Genomic DNA, 25,881 nt, shown 5'->3' with positions numbered 1-25,881 from the left:
CCCACATCTACCTTCACTGACACAGGAACCATCCCAAACAGACCAAGAAAGCAGTATCTACAGCCAGGCACTCAGAGACAACTGCAAATGCTCTGAGGAGAAGGCTGGGGATACACACCAGAACACATCTAAAACTGCCTTCATCAAACAAGGACACTCGACCGGAAAAGTAGATCGTACCATGGAACAGACCACCCAAATACGCTGAGAAAGTCTGCTTCAGTACAGAAATAAACCCCCCACCAACTTCACACCCCTCGTTAATGCACCCCTTGGTTAAGAACATAAGAACGGCCAGACTGGGTCAGAGCAAAGGTCCCTCCAGCCCAGTATCCTGTCTGCCGAGAGTGGCCAGTGCCAGGTGCCCCAGAGGGAATGAACAGAACAGGAAATCGTCAAGTGATCCATCCTGTCGCCCATTCCCATCTTCTGGCAAACAGATGTTAGGGACATCATCCCTGCCCACCCTGGCTAATAGCCATTGATGAACCTATCCTCCATGAATTTATCTAGTTCTTTTTTGAACCCTGTTATAGTCTTGGCCTTCACAGCATCCTCTGGCAAAGAGTTCCACAGGTTGTCACCTACCACCCCACACTGGACCACATCAAACAACTACAACCCATACTCAATGGGGACCACACCCTGAAATAAATCTGTCCTGGACCCCCTCTTCTGGCCTTCAAACAACCCCTGAACCTTGCCAAGCTCATAATCAGAAGCAAGCTCCACACAGACCAGGACACACCAACTCAAAGCAGCACCAGATTTGCAGACTCCACTGATACAATGATCAACGCCCCCCATAACACACCTGTCAAGATCCATGGGTCCCACACACGCTTATCACAACGTGTGGTGTACCTCATCCAGTGCACTAAATGCCCAACAACAACTTTGTGGGTGGAACCAGACAATCTCGACGCCCTCGAATGAACTCACACAGGAAAACAATCAAACACAAAACCACCACATTACCTGTGGGCGAACACTTTTCACAAAGCAATCACTCTGTCTCTGAGCTCTCGGTCCTCATCCTCAAAGGAAACCCACACGACGCCTTCCAAAGACAAGCCTGGGAGCTTACATTCATAACTCTGCCAGACCCCCATCAAGGATGCCACGCACTTGACAGAGACACTGGATTTATGTCTTATTACAACAAGCTATAATCCAGATTTAACCCCTGCCCCCAGTTTTTTTTCTTCCCCCCTCTGACTGGGGTTGGGGAAGGTTAATGGGCCACTTCACTTTAAATGGTCCCTTGAAATGTGTGTTAACTACTTCTGGTAAACAACCTGTTCCACCTCGTGTTTAGCTGTTACGCTCTGAGCACGTTTCCTGGCCCTGAAGAAGAGCTCTGTGTAGCGTGAAAACTCGCCTCTCTCACCACCAGAATTTGGCCCGATGCAAGATATTACCTCCCCCACCTTGTCTCTCTGATAGCCTGGGACCAACACGGCTACCACAAAACTGCATACACCTCCCCCTTGGCATTTCACTCCGGCGTGTCCCAGCCCATAGCGTGAGACCGTTCTGCTGATCGGGGTCAGCCCGGGGCAGAGGGCTGGGCAGACAGGCTGCCTGGAGTGAGCTCCAACTGTGTACAGACGGGGACATGGCCAGGCTGCTGTTTGGACTAGAGCAACAGAAATCTGGCAGGCAGGCAGCGGAGCTCGCCCAGGGGATGTTTATTCTCCCAGCCCAGCAGCAGCCGGGGCCCCAGCTCGGCCCTCGCTCCCTCCCAGTCTCCTCTGAGCAGCAGCAGCTCAGCTCGAGAGATGCTCGAGAGAAGGCCCTTGAACTCGGCGGCACAGGACGTGAAGTGCAAAGGGAGCAGCTGGTTGTCTAAGCTTGCAGGCCCTGACCGCTCGCGGCTGTTAAAGAGCTGCTGGTATCTGCGGGTATCGGTCAGATCGCAGCTTGGGGTAGTGCAGTCTCCCTCCCTGCATTCCCCCAGCAGTTTCAGTCTCATATGGGATGTGTCCTAAAACACTGCACGGCTGCCAGGCTCCACCCCAGAGGTGGCTGCATTTCAGTAGGGGCGGCAGCGGTTTCTTCCCTTAGCAACAGATGCTAGATCAGAGAAGACCTTTGAGATGAACCATGCTGGAGAACCGGGCAGTATCGCCTCATAAGGGTGTTTGAAAATCACTTTCAGGCACGCTTCGGGCTGTGACCCCCTCTGCTTCTGCCAGGGTTACAAACCTCATCGCACCAGAGACGGAGCCCAGCTGCAGAACCCCGGCCCGGGACATGCCTGAAGTTTGGGGGTGCAGGGGAGTGTTCGATTCTGGTGCTGCTCGTTTCACAATCCGATCTGTGTCCGGTTTAGGAGTGCCCCTCCCCCACCTAAGCTCAAGGATGTTGGATCCGGCACTTGGGTTCAGCCCGTCCTAGAGACGGACCCGATCAGCCCCAGAGCTGGGGGTGGATGTTCCCGAACCCGGCTGGGAGCCGTTTCCCAGCCAGCAGAGCTAGCGGACAGGGCCCCCCCAGCCCATGGCTGGCACCACTTCCCAGCTGGCAGTGGCTGTGCGACTTAACAAAACGTGCTCCTTGGCCCTTCCACCCCTCTCTGTCCTGGAGAGCAAAGAGAGGGGAGCGTCCTACCTGGAGCTGAGGGTCTCATCGGAAACCCAAGCTTCCTTGACAAACCTGCCCGCTAGCTGGCTCTCATCCCCTGCATTGCCACCAGGGAGTGCCAGTGAGCCCATGGGGTGCAGCGGGGCAGGTGGAAATGCACAGCAAGCGGGGGAGAACTCAGGGACAGTCACGGTCGGGGAGAGGCGGTGGGGGCTGAGATTATCCCAGGGAAGCTAAGGGGGTAGTGTGAAGGAACACAAGACAAGGAAGACATAGGCTGACTACCTGGGGCAAAAAGAAAAGAAGTACTTGTGGCACCTTAGAGACTAACCAATTTATCTGAGCATGAGCTTTCGTGAGCTTCATCCGATGAAGTGAGCTGTAGCTCACGAAAGCTCATGCTCAAATAAATTGGTTAGTCTCTAAGGTGCCACAAGTACTTCTTTTCTTTTTGCGAATACAGACTAACATGGCTGTTACTCTGATACCTGGGGCAAGTGCCTCGCCAGGAGGTCTGAGCTGTGGCCATCATTCGCAATGGGACGCTTCAAGCGCAGGGACACAGGCCAGCCCAGGCCCCACGGTCCAGAGTGGCCCCGGCTCCAGACAGGGAAGGCTGGGAGCTGGCTGGTGAGTCCCAACAGGCCACAGAGAGGGACTAGTTGCCAAACACTCCCTTTGGCCCATCCCCCTTCTGTGCCGGGCACCTGGGGCTGTCCTGGGCCTCCTTCCCTTCCCAGTGCCAGCTCTTTCAGCAGGTTCCCGGCCCTGTGACTGACTCAAGCCTGGCCCGGCCAGCGGAGCCAAGCCTCGGAGCCCTTTCAGACCTTACTGGACGTTGAGCAATGCTCCCTGCCTGCCCTGTGAGGTGGGTGTCCAGGTGGTGAAACAGGAGGAATGTCCCTTTAAATGAAGAGGACGCTCGTAACTCCACCTCCTGTGGGAGGAGTCCCGTGACTCCACCCCTTTGGGGGTGGAGCTCTCCAACTAGAGGGAAGAACATGCCAGAGCACAGAGGGACAGTGGAATCCATCTCTTCCCCGTCCCTAGGGCAAAGGCCCGTGTGGGGCTGCAGGACGCATGGGGCGTGTGACTGGAGTGTGGTGAGGGGGGCTGGAGGTGCCAGGAGGTGACCCACAGAGCTTACACCTCAGCCTGTTGAGAACCGCTGCTTTCCAGGGGCTCCCGCAGCCAGGCTGAGGCCAGGTGGGATCCTCATATGGGCTCTTCTGGGTGATGTTTAGGAAATTCCATGGCAACCGTCCTGTCCCACAACTGCCCAGGCACCTGGCCTCCTCCTGCCTGGGCCTGCTCCTGGTGTCATCACTGATCCTGATCGGCGCTGACCCCAGACTGGGCTGCACACCTCTCCAATTCTCACGCGGACGGTACTGTTCTGTTCCGACATGTGATACACTCCCCTCGTCCTCCTAAGTAACTAAGATCGGAGTGTTTATCGTCCAGGAGGGTTCCTTTCTCTGACACCCTTCCAGCAGTGGTATTCCAGGGATGCGTTTGGATTTCTCTCCCTCTCCAGCACCTTCGCTCTTGTGTGTATTAGCTGTTCCATGGACGTGGAGTCACGCACTACCCACCAGGAGCAGGGGGATCTCACAGTCTGGCCCTGCTTGAGTTTCAAAGGGTCATTCAAAGGTAAAGCAAACCCACGCTCTGAAAGCGCTGGCTCAGCCAGCAGCCATAGCCTGAGGAATGGAGACTTCTGAGCTCAGCGTAAAATCAAGACGCTTAGTGCTACACAGAGGAACTGCACATGAGGCTGGGAATTTGAGGAAAGTTCCATCAAGTTTTCCTTTTGAAAAGAAAGAGAAGATTCAAGTCTAACGCAGACTGACACCTTGTGGGCAAAACCAGGACAAAGCAGCACTGAAAAGCCACCTTTGTTTTTAATCAAATGACAAGCTGTAGACAAAATATCTAATCCACATGATCTTTTTCACACCCTAGTGTGTACAAAATTACTGCCGAGTCAGTCATTGGGGAGGTTTTCCCTCCCAGTGCAACGGAACCCCAAATCACAGTAGTCAGCATTCGACACTGATTGAAAAGCACTTCCCCCGGAGTCTGCCTTCCTACGCACACACGGGAGTGCAGACAGCCATACAGGGAGAGCTCTGCAAGCCATTTCATAATCTCCGTCACATTAGAGACCAGCCAGCACAACCAGGCCTAGCCAGAGGGATTTATAAAACCCTAATTTACTTTGCACAACGGATTCCGTTTGCCTTCTGAGCTTCAGTCAGCTGAGACTGTCAGATTCAGGGTCTGGTTCCCATGCACCAGCCCGAGGCTGCAATGTTTGGGTTCCAAATCCTGGGCAAGGAGGGAATAAATCCAAACTGTCCTCTGAAAAGTCTTTTGGGACCATGGTTTATAAAACCCCCTCAGAAATCCCCCCATCCTGTGCACTGGGGGGGGCTCCATTTCCTTCACAATGCCCCACTCTGGGACCCGCCTCAGACACAAGCAGCATTATTTAATCTTCAAAGAAACCCAGCGCCGCTGGGGCAGTGAGGGCTGGAATCCCAGAGCCCAGCTGAACGGAGCAGAGGTCACGACAGCGTGGCCTGCTGCAGGGCAAGGGAAGAGCTGAACAGCTGGGATTTTATTGCTGGTGCATTCACACAGGCCTGTTCTCCCCCAGATTGTGGGGCAATTCAAATCAGAGAGAATCCGGTAACAAAAGGTCCCGGCCACGTGAGCTCAGAAGCAGTCAATGGCAACGGAGGGCTCTCAGCACATTGCTGGCTTGGGCCTATTGTGATTTTAAAATAATTGTATAAGCAAAGTAGGTGCAGCCCACAGACTCCAGATGTGACAACTGTGTGACGCTGGTAAGCACCCCTGGCTCCTGAGCGGCCACACAGGGGCTTCACAATCACCACGCACACACTACGAGAGCAGTGCTGGTGATTACCCCACAATCTGTTTTATGGGCACCAGGCAGGAACAAGCGCCATCAGCTGTGTCACTTCTGCTTCTCTGCCATGAGCCCCCAAGTCACTGGGCACTTGGCTTCCGCCCTGCACCTCCCGTTCCCTCCTACCTTCTCCCAGGGCTTGTGGAAGTGAGGGATTCATGTGACAGTGTGGGCCGGAGCTGGGTACCCCTCCACCCACACAGCTTTGGCTATGCACTTCACTCATCACATACAGCCCCCCACAGCTCTGCCGGTGCCCCTAAATCCCAACCTGCAACTGCCTGCTATCCCAGCCCTGCAGAACTCTGTCGGTGCCTCTCAATCCCGACCTAGTCCAGCATTGGGAACTGCCCAGTTCTGCTGGTGCCCCTCCAGACTGGCCTGCAGAACCACCATCCCAGTCCAGGACTGAAGGGAGGGAGGTCTCCTGAGACAAGAGGAGCTAATTCAGCAGCAGTTTTATGACACAGACCAGACGTGCAGTAGGGACTGAGTCAAGAAGCCCTGGCAAACTCACACTGGCTTGTGACCCACACCTGGCTAGGAGTCCCGCTCTGCGGAGGGGAGGGATCTGTGCACCAGCCTGCTACACGTCCCTGGTAAGTTATCCCGCTCACAGAACAGGGAATCACACACCGTGTCACTGGAGTTTTTAAATACACCAGTGTCCTGCTCGGTGCCAGGGTGTGGGGTCAGGATTTACCCACACTGGCTGAAATACTCCAGGGATGGGAGCAAGCAGAGAGGGTCTGGCAAACAGACATCCAGCCCAAAGGCAACACCGACTCAGCACCCCAGCGTCCGGACATACGGCTCCCCAGGGACAAACGGACAGGGACCTGTGCTAAGTGAACAGACGGGGGCATAACACACAGGACTCCCCCTGTGCCCCATCCTGTGTCCATCTCGCCTTCCGTCAGCCGGGGTGTTGTTTATAGCTTATCATCTGACCGTAACGCAGAGGTAGGTGTGTGATTCCTCCTCCCCAAACACAACCCAGCCGAGGTTCCCCACAGAGGGGTGAGGAGCCTGCAGGAAACCCAGGCCTGGCCAGGCCAGCAGCACAGGGAACACCCCTTAGGGTTAGGGTTAACATCTCCTCTGCTCCAGCCCCCTTCCCCTCAGGGCTGGGGTGAACACTGGCCGAGGAGTGCCCCGGGGAAGGGATTTTGCCAGAGCAGCCCATTCCATGGGCTGGGTCACTGCTTCTTAGAGGCCCCGCTGCCTCCAGCCGGAGCCTGCTTGGGCGGCGCTCCACTGTCATCTTTCACCTTCTTCAGCCGGGTCTTCCCCTTGATAGGGGTGGAGAAGGTGAGGGACGCTTTGCTGAACTCCAGGGGGAAGACCCCCACGTCCCCATCAAAGCGGTTCTTTGACACCTGTAGGTATCGCTTCCCTGGCCCCGTCACCAGCTTCCTGTCCTGGAGGATCAGCACGTTATCGGCCTCCTGGCTGGCCTGGATGTGAGAGAGAGAAAGGAGAAGGCCATGGGGAGAGAGGTACCTGGACTTGGACACACACCTGTCAGACTGAAGGGTCCCAGAGTACTTCAGGCAGTGCCTGTGCGTTTATGCAAACATAAATGCCTTGTGCACCTCGGAAATGCAGTCACCTCTGGGGCAGAACGCACATCCAACAGCACCCAGCAACACTAGGGGATAGGAAGTGAAGAATTCCACAGCCAATTAAAACTATAGGAGATGGTAGGCAGAGTGTGACTCGCACGATTTGAATTTAGCCCCTGGCGCTTGGGGAAAGTGCACTGGGATCGGTAATGACCGAACTGTGAGTGGGACAGAGCGGGACGTGCTTGTGTCAGATTCTGTTTGTACCCTGTCTCCCAGTTGGTTCTGTGCTGAAAGCTGCCAGCCCCGCCAAGGGCCGCCGGCGAGCTGCATTCCCGATAGGTGCCGGGCTGGGAAAGGGCTGAATCACTAGGATTGCGAAGCCGTCCCAGAACAACCTAGGCCCGTCAGCTTTGATTTGCTGGCCAGACCCCATGGAACAATGAACTCTCTCGAGGCAGAAGCCTGGCTGGGGGAAAGGGCTGGAGTTTCTCACCCTGGGCACCTGGAAAAAGGGGGCAGAGACCGCAGGAGGGGGGCAGCCTGGGCAGAGACCGTAGCCACAAGCCAGCCCAGGCTGGAGAGGGAAAAGGCAGGAGGGCCTCTGCCCAGCCTGACACGCTGACAAGACTCCCGACTCAGAGGAGTGCGTGTGGGAGGGATGTCTCAGGAATTTTGTTGTTTTGCAATGAATGGTGGCTTTCCAGTGGCTGGGAAAGCCCCTGTGCTCCTGGCCTTTCTGCCACGCTGTCCCTGAAGGGGTTAAACTAGGAGCCCAGAGTGGCCACAGCCTGGGTGGGGGCAAGCATAAGCCATGGGGCTAAGGGGGTTCAGGAGATCATCAGAGGCCCTGGTCCCAGGGGCAGCAGGACAGCAGAGTTGCCTGTCCCACGGAAGGGCGCAGAGATAGGGAGTGACCCCTACAGAGCCAGCATCAGACCAGCGACCAGGCTCTGCCCACACCCGGGTGGCTGGGACCCAGCAACTAGGTCCAGTCACGAGAGACCGGGGCCAGCCAGAATGGGGACCGGGCCAGGTTGCCATAGTCAGGACCTCTGGGACCGTTCGGAGACACCGGCTCATGGCTATTTACTGTTCTGGGACACTCCAGCCCTTTGGACTCCTACATTACTCGGGCCACTAGGGACGGCAAGACACTGGGAAGCAGGTACAAGTGTCCCTGAGAGACAGAGCCTCCTTTGCACTCCACACGTCACCACATGGGAGGAAAGAAAACCGGCCTGGATCCTCAAGAAGGAAATTACAGCCCCACTCCCTCGAGGGTGGCTGGCACATCAGAAAGCATTTAATGAAGGCAGACCAGGACGGGTCTAACCACTGGCTTGGAGCCGCACTCAAGGGCTCTCCGTTTAAAGCCACATGAGGACAAACTCACTGAACAGAGATGTACGACTGGGGCTCGCAGGAGGGCACAGAGCCTGTTGCAGCCTGGTGTGGCCCCGACGCCCCGCTGTGCGTCGGGACTCGCCTTCGTATACACCCCCCCCTTAAGAGACTGCATGCTCCCAGATCACCTAGAGAGCCCAATACAGCTCAGGGAGGGTTGTTCATGCACACATCCCCCCAGTCTCCCACACTAAGAGTAGGTCTACACTCTCCTTCACCAGAGCATGCCCCTAGCTGACGTCCCGCTGTTCACTGATTTTATTCCCAGAAGAGGGCTCCTAACCCGCTCTGGTCCCAAAGGGATAAAGCGCAACCACCAGGACTGCAAAACAAACCCACCGGAACTTCCACACGTAGGTGCCTGGAAGTGGGGTCTAGATACTAGGGGAAGGTGCCAGACCTGGAACTGCCTAAACCAGTTTTACTCACAATTTACAAGACACCTGCTCCTCTCTGGGCTGAGACCAGAAGTTATCAGTGACCCAGGTGCACAAATTGCTACCAGTGACCATCAGGACTGTGCTGTAGGGAACAGCCCCGCACGGGCACGGGCTCATTTCTACGCAAGCAAAGCCATATACAAGGGCCACGGTAGCCAGGAAGACGCATCACGACAGAGCACTGCATTCTGGGAGATGGAGTCCGCATGGGCCACGAACTCTTAACAGGTTTCAGAGTAGCAGCCGTGCTAGTCTGTATTCGCAAAAAGAAAAGGAGTACTTGTGGCACCTTAGAGACTAACCAATTTATTTGAGCATAAGCTTTCGTGAGCTGTAGCATCTGATGAAGTGAGCTGTAGCTCACGAAAGCTTATGCTCAAATAAACTCTTTTAAGACAGGCAATTGTAAATTGCTCCATTTGACACACGACTCCTGGCCAGCTGCTGACACAGCCTGAGCAGATCCAATCCTGGGTTATTCCCAATAGCCGCTCACCTTCGCAGACCCAAATATAGAGGCCGTCTGAAGCTCTCGCTCTTCGTCCTCCTTCCGAGGGTGGATGACCAGGCTCACGTGACAACTGTTGTCCGTGGCAAACTTCCGGAAGGCACCCACGATGTAGTCTTGGACCGCAAGCCTGGAACAGCAAGACGGCAAGGGGGTGAGATGAGGAAGAGACATTGCTCATGGCATGGCTCCGGGAAGTGCTTCCCACACGCAGGCAACGAGCCTCTTGCAAACAGTGACAGTGCAATTAAAGAGGAGGATGGTCTAATAGTTGGAGTGCTAACCGAGGACTTGGGAGAGCTGGGTTTGAATCCCTGCTCTGCAACAGACTGGGTGATCTCAGGCACATCACTTAGCCTCTCTGTGCCTCAGTTCCCCATCTGTGAAATGGGGTAACAACCCTGCCCTGCCTCATGGGGGTGCTGTGAGGATAAATATGCTAATGATTATGAGGTGCTCAGACACACTGCACATCGACAGCTCCATAGAGGTGGTGGGTTAAAAGGACCATTATCCCCACTTAACAGATGAGCAAATGGAGGCAGAAGGGGAGTGACTCCCCAACGTTCACACAACCAGGTAGAGGCGGGACTAGTATCCAGGAGTCCTGATTGCCAGATTCCTGCTCCAAACAAACAAACCATTAGACTAGACAGAAATCTCAGTCCATCCTCTAGAAGGGGTCTAGTTGCACGCTTTGTTAAAAGCTGGTATCAACTTCCTCTACCATAACTGGAACCTGCTGATTTTGAAAATGATTGTCACCAAGCTGAATTCTGACGTTTAGACCCTCAAACAAACATAGCCGCTAAAATTCCCCAGAAAGGTTTGAAACACCAACTGGGCGTGCTTGAACTTGTCATATTATCTGGCATAATTCCCTTTCAGTCTCTTAAGAACAGAACTGAAATGACACACATCACGGTTTTAACACCTTTTGCACCCTAGTATTCAACTCTTTATAATATCCAGTCATCCACAGACCTTAATATTAGCAATAAGTTAATCATAGCTTGGAAGTTATTTTTCCTGTAATATGTGAAATCATTTTCTCAGATGCTTGGCCTTGGTTTCATAGCCCATCATGCTTTGTAGTGAGGGAAAATTAACACAGAAGTGGTTGTGATGATATATTTTACAAATAAAGCAACAGCAGTTAGATGGGGCAGTGGTTTATGACACTCCAGTTGGTCACAGTTGTAAGTAAAACATGGAACTGCATGTAAGTCTCAATAGAGCCACCTGAGTTCCTAGTCTCTGGATTATTTGCCAGGAATCAAGTAGAGAAGATGTGCGTGAAGCAGGTGAACAAGGATGCACAGAATAAGGGAGGCAGTAGCCAGTAAAGAGAAGATGCAATACAATGGGTTGGAAACAGGAGGACAGAGTCGGTGGTCACTGCCACCAATACCACCATATTCTGTGGCTGCACAAGAGGGTGCAAAAGTCAGTGATGCGGGCACAGGACAGCACAGCTTGTTTGTGCAGGAGCATGCAAACGTAGAAAACTGGAACAAGGTTCTGTCAATGTCTCTGACACTTAGGATGGCTGCATTAAATAAGTAGGCGTGTCATAACGAGAGACCTAATCCGAAGTTGATTCAATCTGCCGCTGTCAAGACCCAAAGTTTTGTGATCTAGTACAACATTAACACGTGTGCATTCAAATGTTCCCTTAACGTTCAGTCAAGAAAGTACTTTCACTTGTTTTCAAAGCAGGTGTTTCCAGATTAGGCGTTGTGTTTCTAATAGTTAAATCAGCTTTTTTGTTTGAAGGTGGTAATGCTCAATATATAAGAGCTGCATAAACACACTCTTTCCTGGTGGTATTACATTCAAATATTCCTAGTACCTGTTGCCAAATAAAAGCTGAAATTCAATATCTTGATAAAGATTGTGCATATTGTTTGCTCACTTTTATTACATCCTGTAGCTCAGTAAAATCCAACTGAAGTTTGTTAATCCTAAACACAAAGGTAATAAAGATTGAACCGTCAGTGATTTCCATGTGCTACCTTGTTCTCACTGCAGAGGCCTTTGTACACAATGTACAGCTTGGGAACAACCGTATCTGGATTCAGCACACCCTAATTAGCCTATAACACTTGTTACCAACTTTGAACAAAAAAATTACTCTTACAGGCATGGTCATGCAGTCTCCAGTTTTAAAAAGCAGAGCTCTTTACCAGATAAAGCCCCCACTATTCCATCTCAGCAATAAACTGGGGTTTTGGATGGGGTGAAATCTGAGAGCAGAATAAAGAGACCAGCCTCCCTGCAATCCAGAGAGCCCCGGAGCCTGTCTTCATCCCTTCTCACAGAGGCAATCAGGCGATTCCAGTTTATAGGCAGTGACGGCACCCAAAGGGATAGCATAAATTGGAGAGTCACAAGTCCCGCTCCTGCAGGGTACCAGACCCTGCTTAAGAGCCAGAAGCGTGGCATCGAACATGCCGCTCTCTGCCCAGCTAGCAAGCAGAGGGGGTCATTTCATGTGGGGCTTGGGGATGGTAAAGAGCCAGCCAGAGCGGGGTGTTCCTCAGCTCTGGTTTGCAACAGCAGTGGGGCATGAAGTGAGGGCAAGATGCAGTTTTGAGGAAAGAGGGGAACTTACACTACCATTAGGAAGTGAAATGAGCCCTGCCTGATATAGACTGTTTCTCTACATCTCTCATTTCCTGGTGATTATCCATCTCTCTAGGGACTGTCTGACTCCCATTGCCCTCAGCACCTCAGGCTCACTGATGGAGCCGATGCCCCTGGGAGGCAAGGCAGAGCTACTGTCCCCATTGCTCAGATGGGAAACTGAGGCATAGAGACTGAGTGACTTGCCCAAGGTCACCCAGGAAGTCTATGGCAGAGTGGGGAACTGAACCCACAGCACCCAAGTCCGAGGCGGTCCCCTATCCACTAAGCCATCCTTCCTGCTAGCAGCTAGAGCACCATGCAGTGATGAGCGCAGAAGATGGAGTCAGGACTCCTGGGCTCTATTCCCGGTTCTGACACACACTCCAGCATGACCCTAGTCAAGTTGCTTAATCTCTTTGCATTTCAATGTACCCCTCTACTAAGGCTTCCCTGCCCCACATGAGGATTGAGAGAGGATGGGACAGGTGCTGGTGGGTAGACTTCAGTGGAGCTGCACCCAATCGTATCAGCAGAGGCTCTGGCCGCTGATGTTTGGGAAGCACTTTGAGGCGCTAAGATGAAGGGCCCGGTCCTGTGTCATCCCCATCGAGATTGGTTCCTGGGGACCCGAGCGCTTGAGAAATCTCAATGTCAATCTAGTTTTGGACTAAGCTCTTTGGGGCAGGGACTGTCTCTTGCTGTGTTTTTACGGTGCCTGGCACAACGGGGTCCTGCAGCAAACAACAAGCAGTGCCTCTTTAAAAGGAAAGGCTGCTACATAGAAAGCAAAGTGCTCATCTCTTGTGTGTCACAAAGACCCCATAATCCGGGGCCAAACGCCAACTCAGGTGCATTCTGCCTCCCTATAACCCCCCGCAGCTTCAGTACAGTAAGCGCCCTTCCAGCACTAAAATGCTACCTGGTGTTGCTGAGCACTGTCAGACAGCTCCCCCTCATTCCCCAGAAGACACCGCATTTCAGCAGTGGCTGAAGTGACCCCTGTGCACTGTCAGTGTATCAGGTTGCTACATTTGCAAAGCTCCTTGAGATCCTGCAGGGGCTGGAGAAGCACAAAATCATTCTAGTAAATAAAATAATTTAAATATCCCCCCACCAATGAACCATTTTTAATCCATTAGGTTTTTATACCATAACTCAAACACTGCAGCACCACACACAAAGTCACATCAGAGAGGGACTCACCTTGGTACAGTAAAAGCTACTTTCTGGCACTTCACCAACCAGAAAGCTCTCTAAACCAGCATTTCTGATCTTCGTTGAAAATCCAGTTTATAGTCCAGTTGGCGTGGGGCCGGCAGGGGGTTGGGGCGCAGGAGAGGGGTGCGGGATCTGGGGGGTGCTCACCTCGCGTGGCTCCTCACAAGCGACAACCTGTCCCGTCTGCTCCTAGGCGGAAGCGCGACAGGCAACTCTGCACGCTGCCTCTGCCCTCAGGCGCTGCCCCTGCAGCTCCCATTGGCCAGGCAGCACTTGGGGCGGGGCTGGGGCAGCGCACAGAGCTGCTTGCCGTGCCTCCACCTAGGAGCAGCTGGGACAGGTCACCGCTTGCGGGGAGCCGCCTGAAGTGAGTGCTCCCCATATCTGGTACCCCGTGGCCCCTCCCATCCCCCAACTCCCTGCCCCAAGCCTTCTCCTGCACCCAAACTCCCTCTCAGGGTCTGCGCCATGCACACACCCTCCCGCGCCCCAACCCCCAGCCATGCGCCCAAACTCCCTCCCTCTTAGTTAACTGTCATTTTTCACTTACCAGCATCCTCCATTCCCCTAACATGCCGGATAAAACAGCTTTTAATGTATCTCCTAATACGAACCCACCTGAAGGAATGCTTTCCCCCCTTTTGCCCTGATCTTCTTGTCACGTAAGATTCCCAGCTGAGAAAACACTTTGCACCAAAAAATCTAAACCCAGAAAACGGTGTAAATGCCAGGGCTCACCTTGCAGGCACTGACTAACGGGACATTCTCTTCAAAGGTATTTTATCGATAGAGCGCCTAGCACAACGAGACCTGGTCTATGACTTAGGGCCCCTAGGTGCTGCCACAATGCAGACAGTAATAAAACCAAATTCCCTAAATACATAATACAGGCAGCGCCTCTAGATGAGGAAAGACTCCCTGGCACACATGGGTCAAGGTAAGAAGAAGGAGGAGGAGTGAGATGGGGCCCTAAGGAACCAGGTTCCATGGTTACACTGGAGAGGACTGCATGAGGAGGTTCTAGGCCGGGGAGAAGCAGCATGAGTGGAACGCGCCAAGTAAGAGGGAAGAGGGTCACCTGTCCACAGTGAGCTGCTCCTGCCCCATCATGAACTGGAGATTGTCAATGACCACGTGGCTGATATCATACATGTACACTGCGTGCAGCATGGTCTCTATCACCGTCCTGAGGGGGAAAGGAGAAGAAGGTGCCTCAGTCACACGCATTCAGCCCAGGCAAATGAGGCACCAGAGAAGCTGGTTCCTGTGAAGGTGAGAGGAGGAATGAAGGGATTGTGGTTGGAGCATGGGACGGGGACTGTGAAGAGCAATTCCTAGCTGTGCCACTGACTCACTGCAAGACCTTGGGCAAGTCACCACCTCAGCCTACCGGCTACACAAGGGGTTTGCACCCTGATCTACAGGCTGGGCCGTGTGGTTAATTAAATCGACACTCACAAGGTGCTTTGGACAGAAGGCATCACAGACACACTTTTGGCTGTAAGATGCCAAACGAAAGGCCTGATCCTTCCTCGTCTGTAATGCTGCTGCTGTTCTCTTCCCCCAGAGGCAAAGGTGTGTTCCCTCAAGTGACCTGCAGCAGACGGCAGGCATTTGCAGCATTAGGTACCAAATGGCTCTGGTGATTCCATCCAGCCCATCTAAGCGCCCCAGATCACAGTCTGCATAGCAACACAGGACCCTCCAGGTCCCTCTCGGAGGTGTGGTCCAGTGGACTGGGCACAAGACTTGGAGTCAAGAACTGCCTAGTTCTAACCCGACTCTACTGGCAGCTCTTGTGTGATCCTGGGGAACTCCCTTCACCTCCCTGTGCCCCTGTCTGCCCCACAGCACGTTATATTAATACGAAATATTCTGGGGGCAGATCACTGCCGCCATGGTGAATGTGATGCAAAGGTCTCACGAGTGTGGATGTGCAAGAGCGGGGCTGCTGGCAGATACGTTACTTGATGCTTTGGTGCCCATGGAAGGTCATGAAGTAGAGTGGCAGGTCCTCAAACTTGTCTGCCCACTCGTCGAACTGGTCCAGTTGCTCCTCCAGCCGCCTGACCGCAAACTGGGTCAGCATGATCTTGGCCAGGCGCACGTTGTTAATCTCAAAACTTCCCCACAGGGTGTTCACCCCCTGCATGCAGAGGTCCAGGGCATACTCGCTGATAAAGGTAGTTTTCCCACTGCCCGTCGGGCCTGTTTCAATGGAAATAGGTTCAATGAGAGCTAGAACTGACAGGCTCTCCTGCCTTGCCAGCCAGAGAATGCTGCAGGGGGTTGAACATCAGGAAACTCTTCCTAATAGAGACTAGGACAAGGGAAGAACCTCCCTAGTTGAGAGCCACTTATCTGGGGTGGAGAAGTCACTGGGGAATATACTGCAGGGCCCAGCCCTCCACTGGTCAAGGACTCAATGAGACCCAACAGGTCTTTTCTGTCTCTAATGCTGAAGGGCCAGATTCTGTGCTGAGTTACGTACACCCTCACAAGAGGGTTCTCCAGATGAAACCAGTGATGCGGGACTAGCGTACGACCTCTCGTGACCATGCCCGCAGTAACAGGCGGGCTAGATGCACAGGGAATTTACACCTCACTTAAAGCAGCCTGGAAAAAAGAAACTGAGCCACGTTTACCTGGATGGACTTCAACAGGATCAACTGAGCCCAAGAGTCCTTCAGAAACTTCTGCAGGTATCTTACATTTTCCAGTGGGGGCGGGAACAAGAGGGAATATAATTTCTAAATCCAATGGTATGAAAAGAGGCTCTATCGCTTCAATGTCTGGCAGCTCCTGCTGCTCATTCCTCACTGGAAATCAAACTGGCTCCTGGTAACATCACAGTCAGCTGTTACAGTGCAAGATATGACATTACCAGTAATTCCAGGTGAGGAAGAGAGGATTAAACAGGAACCCACAAGTCTGTAGGAGCCACCTCAACTGAGTCCTGGCTATAGGAGTACTATCAATGACAAGGGGAGTGACAAGAGCGCCTCTGCAGGAATGGAGAGACCCCACAACCCGACTAGGTCAAAGAAAGACAGAGGGATGAAGTGCTCAAAAACAGAGGCCGAAGGTGTCAGAGGAGTCCCACTCTCCCAGCCCCCTCCCTCACGCCACTAGCCAGTCACCTGTGAAGATGGTGAGCTCCCCTTTGCGGTGGCCTTTGAGGAGTTTGTTCAGCTCAGGGAAGCGGGCCCACCTGACCCCGGCCACCTGCTCCACGTTGGACAGCTCCCCAAAGACCTCGTCCCGCAGCTGGCGGAAGGAGATGATTGACTTGTGACCGGCAGGCAGGGCGGAACGGAGGATCTTGGAGAGGTTCATGCCGCGGGTGAAAGCCTCCAGGGGCCGGGGCTGCTGGTCACCGGGTCGCACCAGGGAGCAGCGCTTGGGGTTCAGTTTGCGGGCGAAGAGCTTGGCAGCCTCCCAGGAGCGGAAGTCTTCGCCCAGCCACAGGGTGATGCGCTTGAACTGCTCTAGGTAGGGAAGCAGGGCTGGAGGCAGGCAGGTAGCCCCCCGGGGTAAGGACAAGCTGGGCAAGCCAGTAGCCTGGTACAGTGCCAGGGTGTCCAGCTCCCGGCCTGTCAGCACCACCTCTGTGTCTCTGCGGCCGATCAGGGGCAGCCCGAAGAGGTTGTGATAGGCACTCGGCCGCGGCAGAGTGTTCTCCACGTAACGTACCGTGTCCCCCTGGCACTCGGCCCCCAGCAGCTTCAGGCCCTTCAGGCCGGTGCCACGGGGGCTGAACCAGGGGAAGACTAGGGTGCGAGCAGCCCTCAGGTAGCGCACCCCGAAGCGTTTTAGGGTGGCGTCCGACACCTTGGAGATGCCGAACATGGCCTTGGCCGTCCGAGTCTCCTCCTCATCCAGCAGCTCCCAGAGCGGCAGGGCCCGGTCCCAGATATGGCGGGCATCCTCCCCAGTCTGGTCCACCCAGTCAAGCTGCTCCAGGCCAGCATGAGGGACTCCTTTGTGCTTCAGCTCCACGCTAGCCTGGAAGTCCTGCCAAGTGCCCTCGGCCAGGGTGGCCGTGCACACGAAGCTGCCCGTGGTCTTGTCGATGAAGAGGCTGTAGCGGGCGCTGCCAGTGGGGGGCTGCTGCTGCTCTCCCGGCCCCTCCACGAAGAGGCTGGGCACATGCAGGCAGCTGTAGCCGTCGTGGAAGGAGATGCCCTGGGCTCGCAGGTACTGGCGGATCTCGGTGATGGTCACGGGCGGGATGGGGCCCTCGGAGGCAGGGAGTGTCTCCTTCTTGTAGTGCCGCTGGGGGGGGCCAGCGAGGGCCCCCAGGCTCCGCGGGGCTCCCCGGCCACTCGCCCAGCCGGCGAGCACAGAAAGCAGGCGCAGGGGGGCTCTGGAGGGGGGCACCCCCATCATCCCACTGGGGCCAGCCTCCAGCACAGGGTGCCCCAAGTTCACCTGGCTGCCCCCGGCAGCCCCCCCTCGGAGTCTCCCTGCCCCCCCCGGCAACCCTCCCTTGGAGTCTCCCTGCACCCCCTCTCACCTCAACCCCCTCCTGCCCCCCCGTCAGCCCCCCCACGGAGTCCCCCTGCCACCTCAACCCCCTCCTGCCCCCCTGGCAGCCCTCCCGCGGAGTCCCCCTGCGCCCCCTCCCACCTCAACCCCTCCTGCCCCCCGGCAGCCCCCCCCGGAGTCCCCCTGCCCCCCCGGCAGCCCCCCCCCCCGCGGAGTCTCCCACCTCAACCCCTCCTGCCCCCCCGGCAGCCCCCCCCCGCGGAGTCTCCCACCTCAACCCCTCCTGCCCCCCCGGCAGCCCCCCCGCGGAGTCCCCCTGCCCCCCGGCAGCCCCCCTCTGACCCGGCGCCCCTCCCCCCAGCAGCGCTGAGCCCGGTCCCGCGCCTCAGGCCGGCGCCCCCCGCGCGCCCCCGCCCGCTCCCGGGCCCCGCACGTGCAGCGCGGAAGGCGCCATCCTCCCCCGACCCCGGAACCACAACAGCCCGCGTCACTTCCGGGGCGGGGCCGGAGCCGGAAGAGCCGCTCGGCGCCATGACCGCGCGCGGGACTGCGAGCCGCTACCTGGGCAGCGTCCTGCGCAACGGGCTGGGCCGCTACGTGTGTCAGCTGCAGCGCCTCAGCCTGGCCTTCAGCCCCGGCGGGCAGACCTCGCGCGGGGCCAGGTGCGTCCCCCGCGACCCCTAGCCGGGGCGGGCAGAGCCCTGACCCCCCGACCCCTGACCCCCCGACCCCTGACCCCTGACCCCTGACCGGGGCGGGCAGAGCCCTGACCCCCTGACCCCTGACCCGGGCGGGCAGAGCCCTGACCCCCCGACCCCTGACCCCTGACCGGGGCGGGCAGAGCCCTGACCCCCCGACCCCTGACCCCTGACCGGGGCGGGCAGAGCCCTGACCCCCCGACCCCTGACCTCTAGCCTGGGAGCGGGCAGGAGCCCTGACCCCCCCGACCCCTGACCCCTGACCCCTGACCGGGGCGGGCAGAGCCCTGACCCCCCGACCCCTGACCGGGGCGGGCAGAGCCCTGACCCCCCGACCCCTGACCTCTAGCCTGGGAGCGGGCAGGAGCCCTGACCCCCCCGACCCCTGACCGGGGCGGGCAGAGCCCTGACCCCCCGACCCCTGACCCGGGCGGGCAGAGCCCTGACCCCCCGACCCCTGACCGGGGCGGGCAGAGCCCTGACCCCCCGACCCCTGACCCCTGACCGGGGCGGGCAGGAGCCCTGACCCCCCGACCCCTGACCGGGGCGGGCAGGAGCCCTGACCCCCCGACCCCTGACCCCTGACCGGGGCGGGCAGGAGCCCTGACCCCCCGACCCCTGACCCCTAGCCTGGGAGCGGGCAGGAGCCCTGACCCCCCGACCTCTGACCCCTGACCGGGGCGGGCAGAGCCCTGACTCCCCGACCCCTGACCTCTAGCCTGGGAGCGGGCAGGAGCCGTGACCCCCCGACCTCTGACCCCTGATCTCTATCCGGGGCGGGCAGGAGCCCTGACCCCCTGACCTCTAGCCTGGGAGCGGGCAGGAGCCCTGACCCTCTGACCCCTGACCGGGGCAGGCAGGAGCCCTGACCCCCCGACCTCTGACCCCTGACCGGGGCAGGCAGGAGCCCTGACCCCCCGACCCCTGACCTCTAGCCTGGGAGCGGGCAGGAGCCGTGACCCCCCGACCTCTGACCCCTGACCTCTAACCTGGGAGCGGGCAGGAGCCCTGACCCCCCGACCCCTGACCTCTAACCTGGGAGCGGGCAGGAGCCCTGACCCCCCGACCCCTGACCTCTAACCTGGGAGCGGGCAGGAGCCCTGACCCCCCGACCCCTGACCTCTAACCTGGGAGCGGGCAGGAGCCCTGACCCCCCGACCCCTGACCTCTAACCTGGGAGCGGGCAGGAGCCCTGACCCCCCGACCCCTGACCTCTAACCTGGGAGCGGGCAGGAGCCCTGACCCCCCGACCCCTGACCTCTAACCTGGGAGCGGGCAGGAGCCGTGACCCCCCAACCCCTGACCCGGGCGGGCAGGAGCCCTGATCCCCCGACCCCTGATCTCTATCCGGGGCGGGCAGGAGCCCTGACCCCCCTGACCTCTGCACTTTGACCTTTAGCCCGGGAGCGGGCAGGAGCCGTGACCCCCCTGACCCCTGCACTCTGACCTCTAACCCGGCAGCGGGCAGGAGCCGTGACCCCCCGACCCCTAGCTGGGGCGGGCAGGAGCTGTGACCCCTGACCTCTAGCCGGGGTGGGCAGGAGCCATGACCTCCGACCCCTGACCTCTATCCTGGGCGGGTAGGAGCTGTGACCCCTGCACTCTGACCTCTAGCCAGGGCAGGCAGGTTCTGTGACCCCTGCACTCTGACCTCTACCCTGAGGGGGAGGTATGTACAGGCAACCCCTGACCCCCAGGCACTCTGAGCACTCACGGAGGACAGATTAAGATCTGTGCACTAAGCTCCTACTCCCTGCACTCAGACCTTTCATCCTGGCTCCCGTGTCTCACTCAGCGGGCTGCTAGGTGCCAGGTGGGTGGTCCCTACGTCAGGGGAGCACACCTGTACCCTGACTCCTTCTGTAAGGTGGGTCATAGAGCTCACATATAGGTGGTATAGTACTGACCCCTCACCTCTGATTTCTCCCTGCTTTTTTGTTGTAGAGGCTACATAGAAGAGAAGGTGTTGGACTTTGCCAAGCAGAACCCTGGTGTGGTGGTGTATGTGACCCCACAGAAATGCAGAAGTCCCACAGTGGTCGCAGAATATTGTGAGTATGAAACATGCTGCTTCCAACTTAAATGAAGGGGAGACTTGTTGAGAATTCCCCTGGTATTTAACAGTCATCCCGGAAAATGGGTTTTAAAGCATCACATTGGAGGGTGCTTCCTCCCAGATCAAAGAGACTTGCATTAAAGGGAAGAGCTGTATGAAGGTAAAAGATAACTTAATCCTCTTTGAAAGTGGAGTTAAACCAGAACTAGGCATTCTTACTTTAGAATAAGAGAGTCCACACATGGAATTATTCAGGACTAGCTAGAGTGCTTTAAATGTACATGCTATCTTAATCTGAATTAATTTTTAAGCACTGACAAGCCCCAGCTTCTAGACTTATGACAATGGACTTCTCTGGCGGTAGAGCTGCGAGTCTTTTGTGGATGGAGAAAATCAAACTCCACGAAGTAAAGCTATACCCAGACCAGACAGATGGCTGGATTGGGGGAATAAGCTCTTGGAAGTATAATGCAGTTCATATTGTGCTGTCAAAGTGCCCAAGAAAATGATAGCTTTTGTTAAATGGACACCCAGTTTAGTCATAGTCTGAAAATCATGCATCTGTTAAAGCAACAAAGAGAACTAACAAGAAACTAAAAGGAAGTTTGTGTAAGCTTGCTTTTGACAGCACGTATGCCTCATGTACTCCAGTTCCCCTGTTTGGGGTCTCCTGCAGCAGGAAAGAAGAGAAAAAAACAATTTAAAAATGTGATTGTAAGACCACAGCAGTTGGTGAGGACCAGATGTAGGACCTGAAATTATATTTAAATCAGCTTGAAATCCACTAGAGACAAGGTGTGTGAGAGAGTCTTTTACTGGCCTAATTTCTGCAGGTGGAGGAGACAAAGACAAGCTTTCAACCTACACAGAGATCAGCCCTGAAGAACAGCTCTGCGTAGCACAAAGGTTTGTCTCTTCCACCAACAAAAGTTGGTCCAATAAAAGTTATTATCTCACCCACCTTGTCTGTCTCATTTCCTGGCAGGTGCGTGGTTATAGCAACACTGCTAATTTGAAATCTAGGCAGTTTCAGTGGGCTTTTAACATCTTGCCAGGGAAGTACTACCTTAGCATCGCAGTACGGCTTCTGAAGGGTAGGTGGTGCTGTCTCCCTGAATAGATTTCTCAGATGCACAAATAAGACAAAAAGCAGAGTAAAGAACTGTATCTGGAGAAGAAAATGCAAAGCACTCAGCATTTTGCTGTGGACAGAAAGGCTAGAGAGGCATTGATGTGATCACATGTGGAAATGCATTGATCTGAGACATGTCCTCTTAGAATCAGCTCTTGCTGGCAGTAGGTTATTGTTTGGCAATTCAGAGCTTGGAGTAGCTGTACAGAAAGTCACTTCTGCCTCTGAGTTTTGCTCACTGGAAATGGTGAGATCATTGCACAGTGCCCCCAAGCAGCTAGGTTGCTGGCAGAAGACAGGACCCTGTCCCAAAGTGCTTACAGGCTGAATGATGGACTAGACAGACAAGGGAGGATATAACACATGATAAGAAGGGACCCAGGCTGCTGAAAGAGGATCACTCAGTTTAGTTGCTTAGATGATCTGGCGAGGAGAGCCCTGTTAGCACTTGATCAGATGGCACAGTCGGTCACACCTGGGGCGGGGGAGGGAGGGGTAAGTATTTCCTTGTAGGTGATGCAGCAGAAGCAAGTTTTGAGGAGTGATGTGGACCAGGGGAGGGCAGCCATTTGCCCAGGAGGTTTCTGAAGGGAAGGGTATCCCAAGCCGTGGGGACAGATGGACATGGTAGAGCAGCTATGGAGGCTGGGGTCACTGGGAGAGCAGAAAGGGGGGAGGGGATGCCAGCAGAGGTGTAACAAGGCCCTGAAGGCAAAGGGGGAGCAGTTTGCGAAGCCAGAGAAGTGGTTCGCAACGGGTGAGGGTGCAGGAGTAAGTGATGTTCAGGTGCAGCATTTAGGATGGGCTGGAGCAGGGCGAGGGGAGGAGGTAGATGTAATTGGGAGAGGGGTAGAGGAGGGGGCTGGTCACTTGGCAAATCCCTTTGCTGCTGAGCCCTGCCCCGATCAGGCTCCCCTTCTCCCACCCTGCTGGGCCTGCAGCCCCATGGCCAGTTGTCTCCTGGTCTCTGACTGAGGAAGCGTTCAAGAGCTCAGTGGTTTGGCTGAAGGCGATGGCTGTCTGCAGCCTGCGTGCAGCCCTGTTCCTATTCAGGAGTGCCATAGCATACTCCCGTTAGCCAGGCTGCCACCCGGGCATCACACAGAGCATGGCTATCCCAGCTGGCAAACCCAAGCAGCTCTGTAAGGATCAGCAGTTGTCTTAAAGTGCAGTTTCCTGCTGGTGCTTTAACCCTCCCCATGCCCGCCAGGGAACTCCCTTCCCCAGCCCTGCGTCCCCCTGCCCGCAGAGCGGGCTCTGAACACCGGGAGCGATTGGAAGAGAACTGGGCTGTCCTCGCCAGGACAGTCTGACACCAACTGAGTCCCTGCACATGCTTCTCCGAGTGGAGCTGAAACCTGCCAGTGCCGAGCTACAGGAGAACTCGCCCCTTCTTGTCCTCCAGCCTGCCCCCTCCTCAGGTCTCTGGCAGGCTCCTGATGGGAGCGCGTTACCCGGCTGTGTTCCATTCACTGAGCACTCGTTAAGTGCTGGAGACTCTCACATCCTGGAGAAAGCCAAGGCCTCTTCTCCCAGCAGCAAAGGGGTTAATTGGCACAAGTGCCATTGACTCTCCATAACTGGTGGGAGGGTCTCAGGAGAGACCCCTGGCCCTGGATCTCCCGCATGGGCCTTGCGGCACATTCTCCCCTTGGTCAGGCTGGAGTGGGGCTGTTGGGTTCAGCGCAGGGACGCGGGTGTTGTTACAGGGAAGCAGGAGTCCTTTGCTGGCCCTTCAGCTGAATGTTTCCTGTCTGGCTCTTCGTGAGGTGCCAGAGCACCGATCAAAAATCGTGCCCAGTGCAAGGGCCGCGGCTACCTGTCAGCCCATCCTGACTGACGCCTCTGAATGCCGCTGGCAGGTGTATTGAGGCCAGCAGTCCTGCAGCCTGTGTGCAGCGAGCTGGCGGGGTCTCAGCTTGGGGGCCAGCTGCCTGCACCGCCCCCAGCGCTATCGCAGCGCTCCCTAAGACAGCTGAACCCACGCCGGAGCCCTTTAGCCGGGAACGGGCCCATTCAGAACCGCTCTCCGACGCTCCGCAGAGGCAAGGCGCCTTGGTGCAGGGAGAACCTGCCCTGCCGCTAGCTGGAGCTCTCCTGTTCGGTTCCCCCCCCGGCCGGCGCAGCCCCTTTCAGCAGCACAGCCAGAGAGCTGAGCAGAGGGGGCTGCGGAGGGATTTTAAAAATCAGGCCATGAGGAACCGCAGGACATTCTAGCGCACGCTCGCGGAACGGGACCTGCCACTGCAGATCGCATCACGCTGGGCTAAGAATAGCGGCTGCCCCTCTTCCCAGCTTGCACAACAATCGCCCCAGGGTCTGGCAGGAAGGGGGCTTGCCTGGGCGTGGGTTGCGTTGATTCCCTGGGAGGGCTAGGCACGCAACTGGTGGGAGGCGAGAGAAATGAAGACGGCCCCCTTGCTGTGCTGTGCCAGCATGGAGACACACTGAGAGTATCGAGAGAGGGGCCTTCCTGCTGAGCTGCCGGGAGCACGGGCCCTGTTATTCCTGCGGGGGCTTGATGACGCATGCAGCTGACAAGATGCAGATCCTTGTGCCTCTCACTGGGGGCAGAAGCCAGACGCCCCCTCAGCCTGAAGCTAGCTTTCAACTACCTGAAGGGGGGTTCCAAAGAGGATGGCTCTAGGCTGTTCTCAGTGGTAGCAGATGACAGAACAAGGAGTGATGGTCTCAAGTTGCAGTGGGGGAGGTTTAGGTTGGATATTAGGAAATACTTTTTCACTATGAGGGTGGTGAAACACTGGAATGCGTTACCTAGGGAGGTGGTAGAATCTCCTTCCTTAGAAGTTTTTAAGGTCAGGCTTGACAAAGCCCTGGCTGGGATGATTTAATTGGGGATCGGTCCTGCTTTGAGCAGGGGGTTGGACTAGATACCTCCCGAGGTCCCTTCCAACCCTGATATTCTATGATTCTATGAGAAGCGTAGGAGTCTCTCCTGCATCCCCCTCCGAGGGGTAGCTGGGTGGGAAGGACAGAGGAGTCTGGCTTGCAGCCACGTGCCCAGACCTACAGCTAAGCAGGCGTGGATCAGGGCAATATTTCGACTGCCAAATTCCAAATGGGGAGGGTGACCTACCGCCCCAAGCCCCCTGTAGTTTAAATTGTTTCTCCTTTGCATCCCATCCTCAAGTGTTGTGTACTGTTGCAAACAGCTGCCATGTTCCACCCCAGAGGTGGCTGCATTTCAGTGGGGGAGGGGGTCAGAGTCCATGTAGCTCACATTGGGGTCCCTTTAAATGAGGCGCTGCAGACGTGTGCTTTATTACTAGCCTTGCCACTGCATTTCTTTTGCACCCCAGGCCTTCAGAGACCTCCATGCCGAGCGTAGCCTGCGTGTCCGGCGATAAGAGCACAGCCAGACAGGTCTGGGCTAACTCCCTGGGCTCTTCTCTCTCCTTCCAGTGAACGGAGCAGTGAGGGAAGAGATCATCGCTGACAAGACAGTGGCTGAGATAACGCAGCTGGTCCAGAAGCTGGCCAACCAGTCGGGGCTGGAGATCATTCGCATCCGCAAGCCCTTCCACACAGACAACCCCAGCATCCAGGGCCAGTGGAACCCATTCACCAACAAGCCGAGCACCCTCCCAGGGCAGAGCCTGCGCAGACTGGAGCAGCAGCCTAATAAAGTGTGACCTGCTGGAAAGAGTGTGACCAAGCATTGTGTGTGTCGGGGTGGGGGGGAGGGGGAACAACACTCCTCTCTGGTTCAGATCCAGGGATCCATGGGTTAAATACTTCTGAGAACTGTCAGCCATTGACCCAGCCCATCGTTAATAGTAACTCTTGGCACTACAGGGGCCTTGCAACTGAACACCTCCAAGTACTTAAACCCCCTGGGATGCAAAGACCCCTTATCCCACCTTGCACATGGGGAAATAGAGGCATAGAGAAGGGAGGAGTCTTGCCCTGGTCACTCAGCAGCAAGTAGAACCGGGAGTCCTAATTCCTGTTGTGTCTAGTAGTCAGCTGCCCTGTTCCACCCCAGAGACAGCTGCATTTCAAGGGGAGAGATCTCTACCCCGAGTCTGTAACGCCCCAGGGGATCAAGGAGCTATGGGAGGCAGCTGTTCTTTCAGTCCCAGCCCCCACACTCACCTTCACAAAGTCCCGAACTTTCCTCCCATCCTAGCTTTAAGGCCTTGCAGCGTTACCTCCCAGGCCTGGGCCCCTGGTGGGCTGTTCACGGGGGGAATAAA

At 56.1% G+C, this 25,881-nt stretch overlaps 2 protein-coding genes across 3 annotated transcripts; one reads left to right on the top strand and one right to left on the bottom strand.

Moving 5' to 3' along the window:
- Positions 1-4,471: 4,471 nt before the first annotated feature.
- Positions 4,472-17,757, bottom strand: TWNK (twinkle mtDNA helicase). Of its 2 annotated transcripts, XM_048858304.2 has the most exons (5): positions 16,431-17,757; positions 15,258-15,498; positions 14,369-14,476; positions 9,433-9,574; positions 4,472-6,981 (listed from the first exon to the last, which is right to left on the bottom strand). In XM_048858304.2, exons 1-5 carry the CDS (start codon positions 17,677-17,679, stop codon positions 6,724-6,726), a joined length of 1,998 nt encoding a protein of 665 aa, XP_048714261.2. In that variant the 5' UTR covers positions 17,680-17,757; the 3' UTR covers positions 4,472-6,723. The 2 variants fall into 2 exon arrangements, with proteins under 2 accessions (XP_048714261.2, XP_048714262.2); XM_048858305.2 differs by lacking the exon at positions 14,369-14,476.
- A 510-nt stretch (positions 17,758-18,267) lies between these two features.
- MRPL43 (mitochondrial ribosomal protein L43) lies at positions 18,268-25,328 on the top strand. The gene is made up of 3 exons (XM_048858188.1): positions 18,268-18,440; positions 20,421-20,527; positions 25,088-25,328. The coding sequence occupies exons 1-3, from the start codon at positions 18,310-18,312 to the stop codon at positions 25,315-25,317; spliced, it is 468 nt and encodes a 155-aa protein (XP_048714145.1). The 5' UTR covers positions 18,268-18,309; the 3' UTR covers positions 25,318-25,328.
- Positions 25,329-25,881: the final 553 nt, after the last annotated feature.

The sequence above is a fragment of the Caretta caretta genome, chromosome 7 (assembly GCF_965140235.1).
Source record: "Caretta caretta isolate rCarCar2 chromosome 7, rCarCar1.hap1, whole genome shotgun sequence".
NCBI lineage: Eukaryota > Metazoa > Chordata > Testudines > Cheloniidae > Caretta > Caretta caretta.
This window is presented reverse-complemented; position numbering and strand designations above follow the sequence as displayed.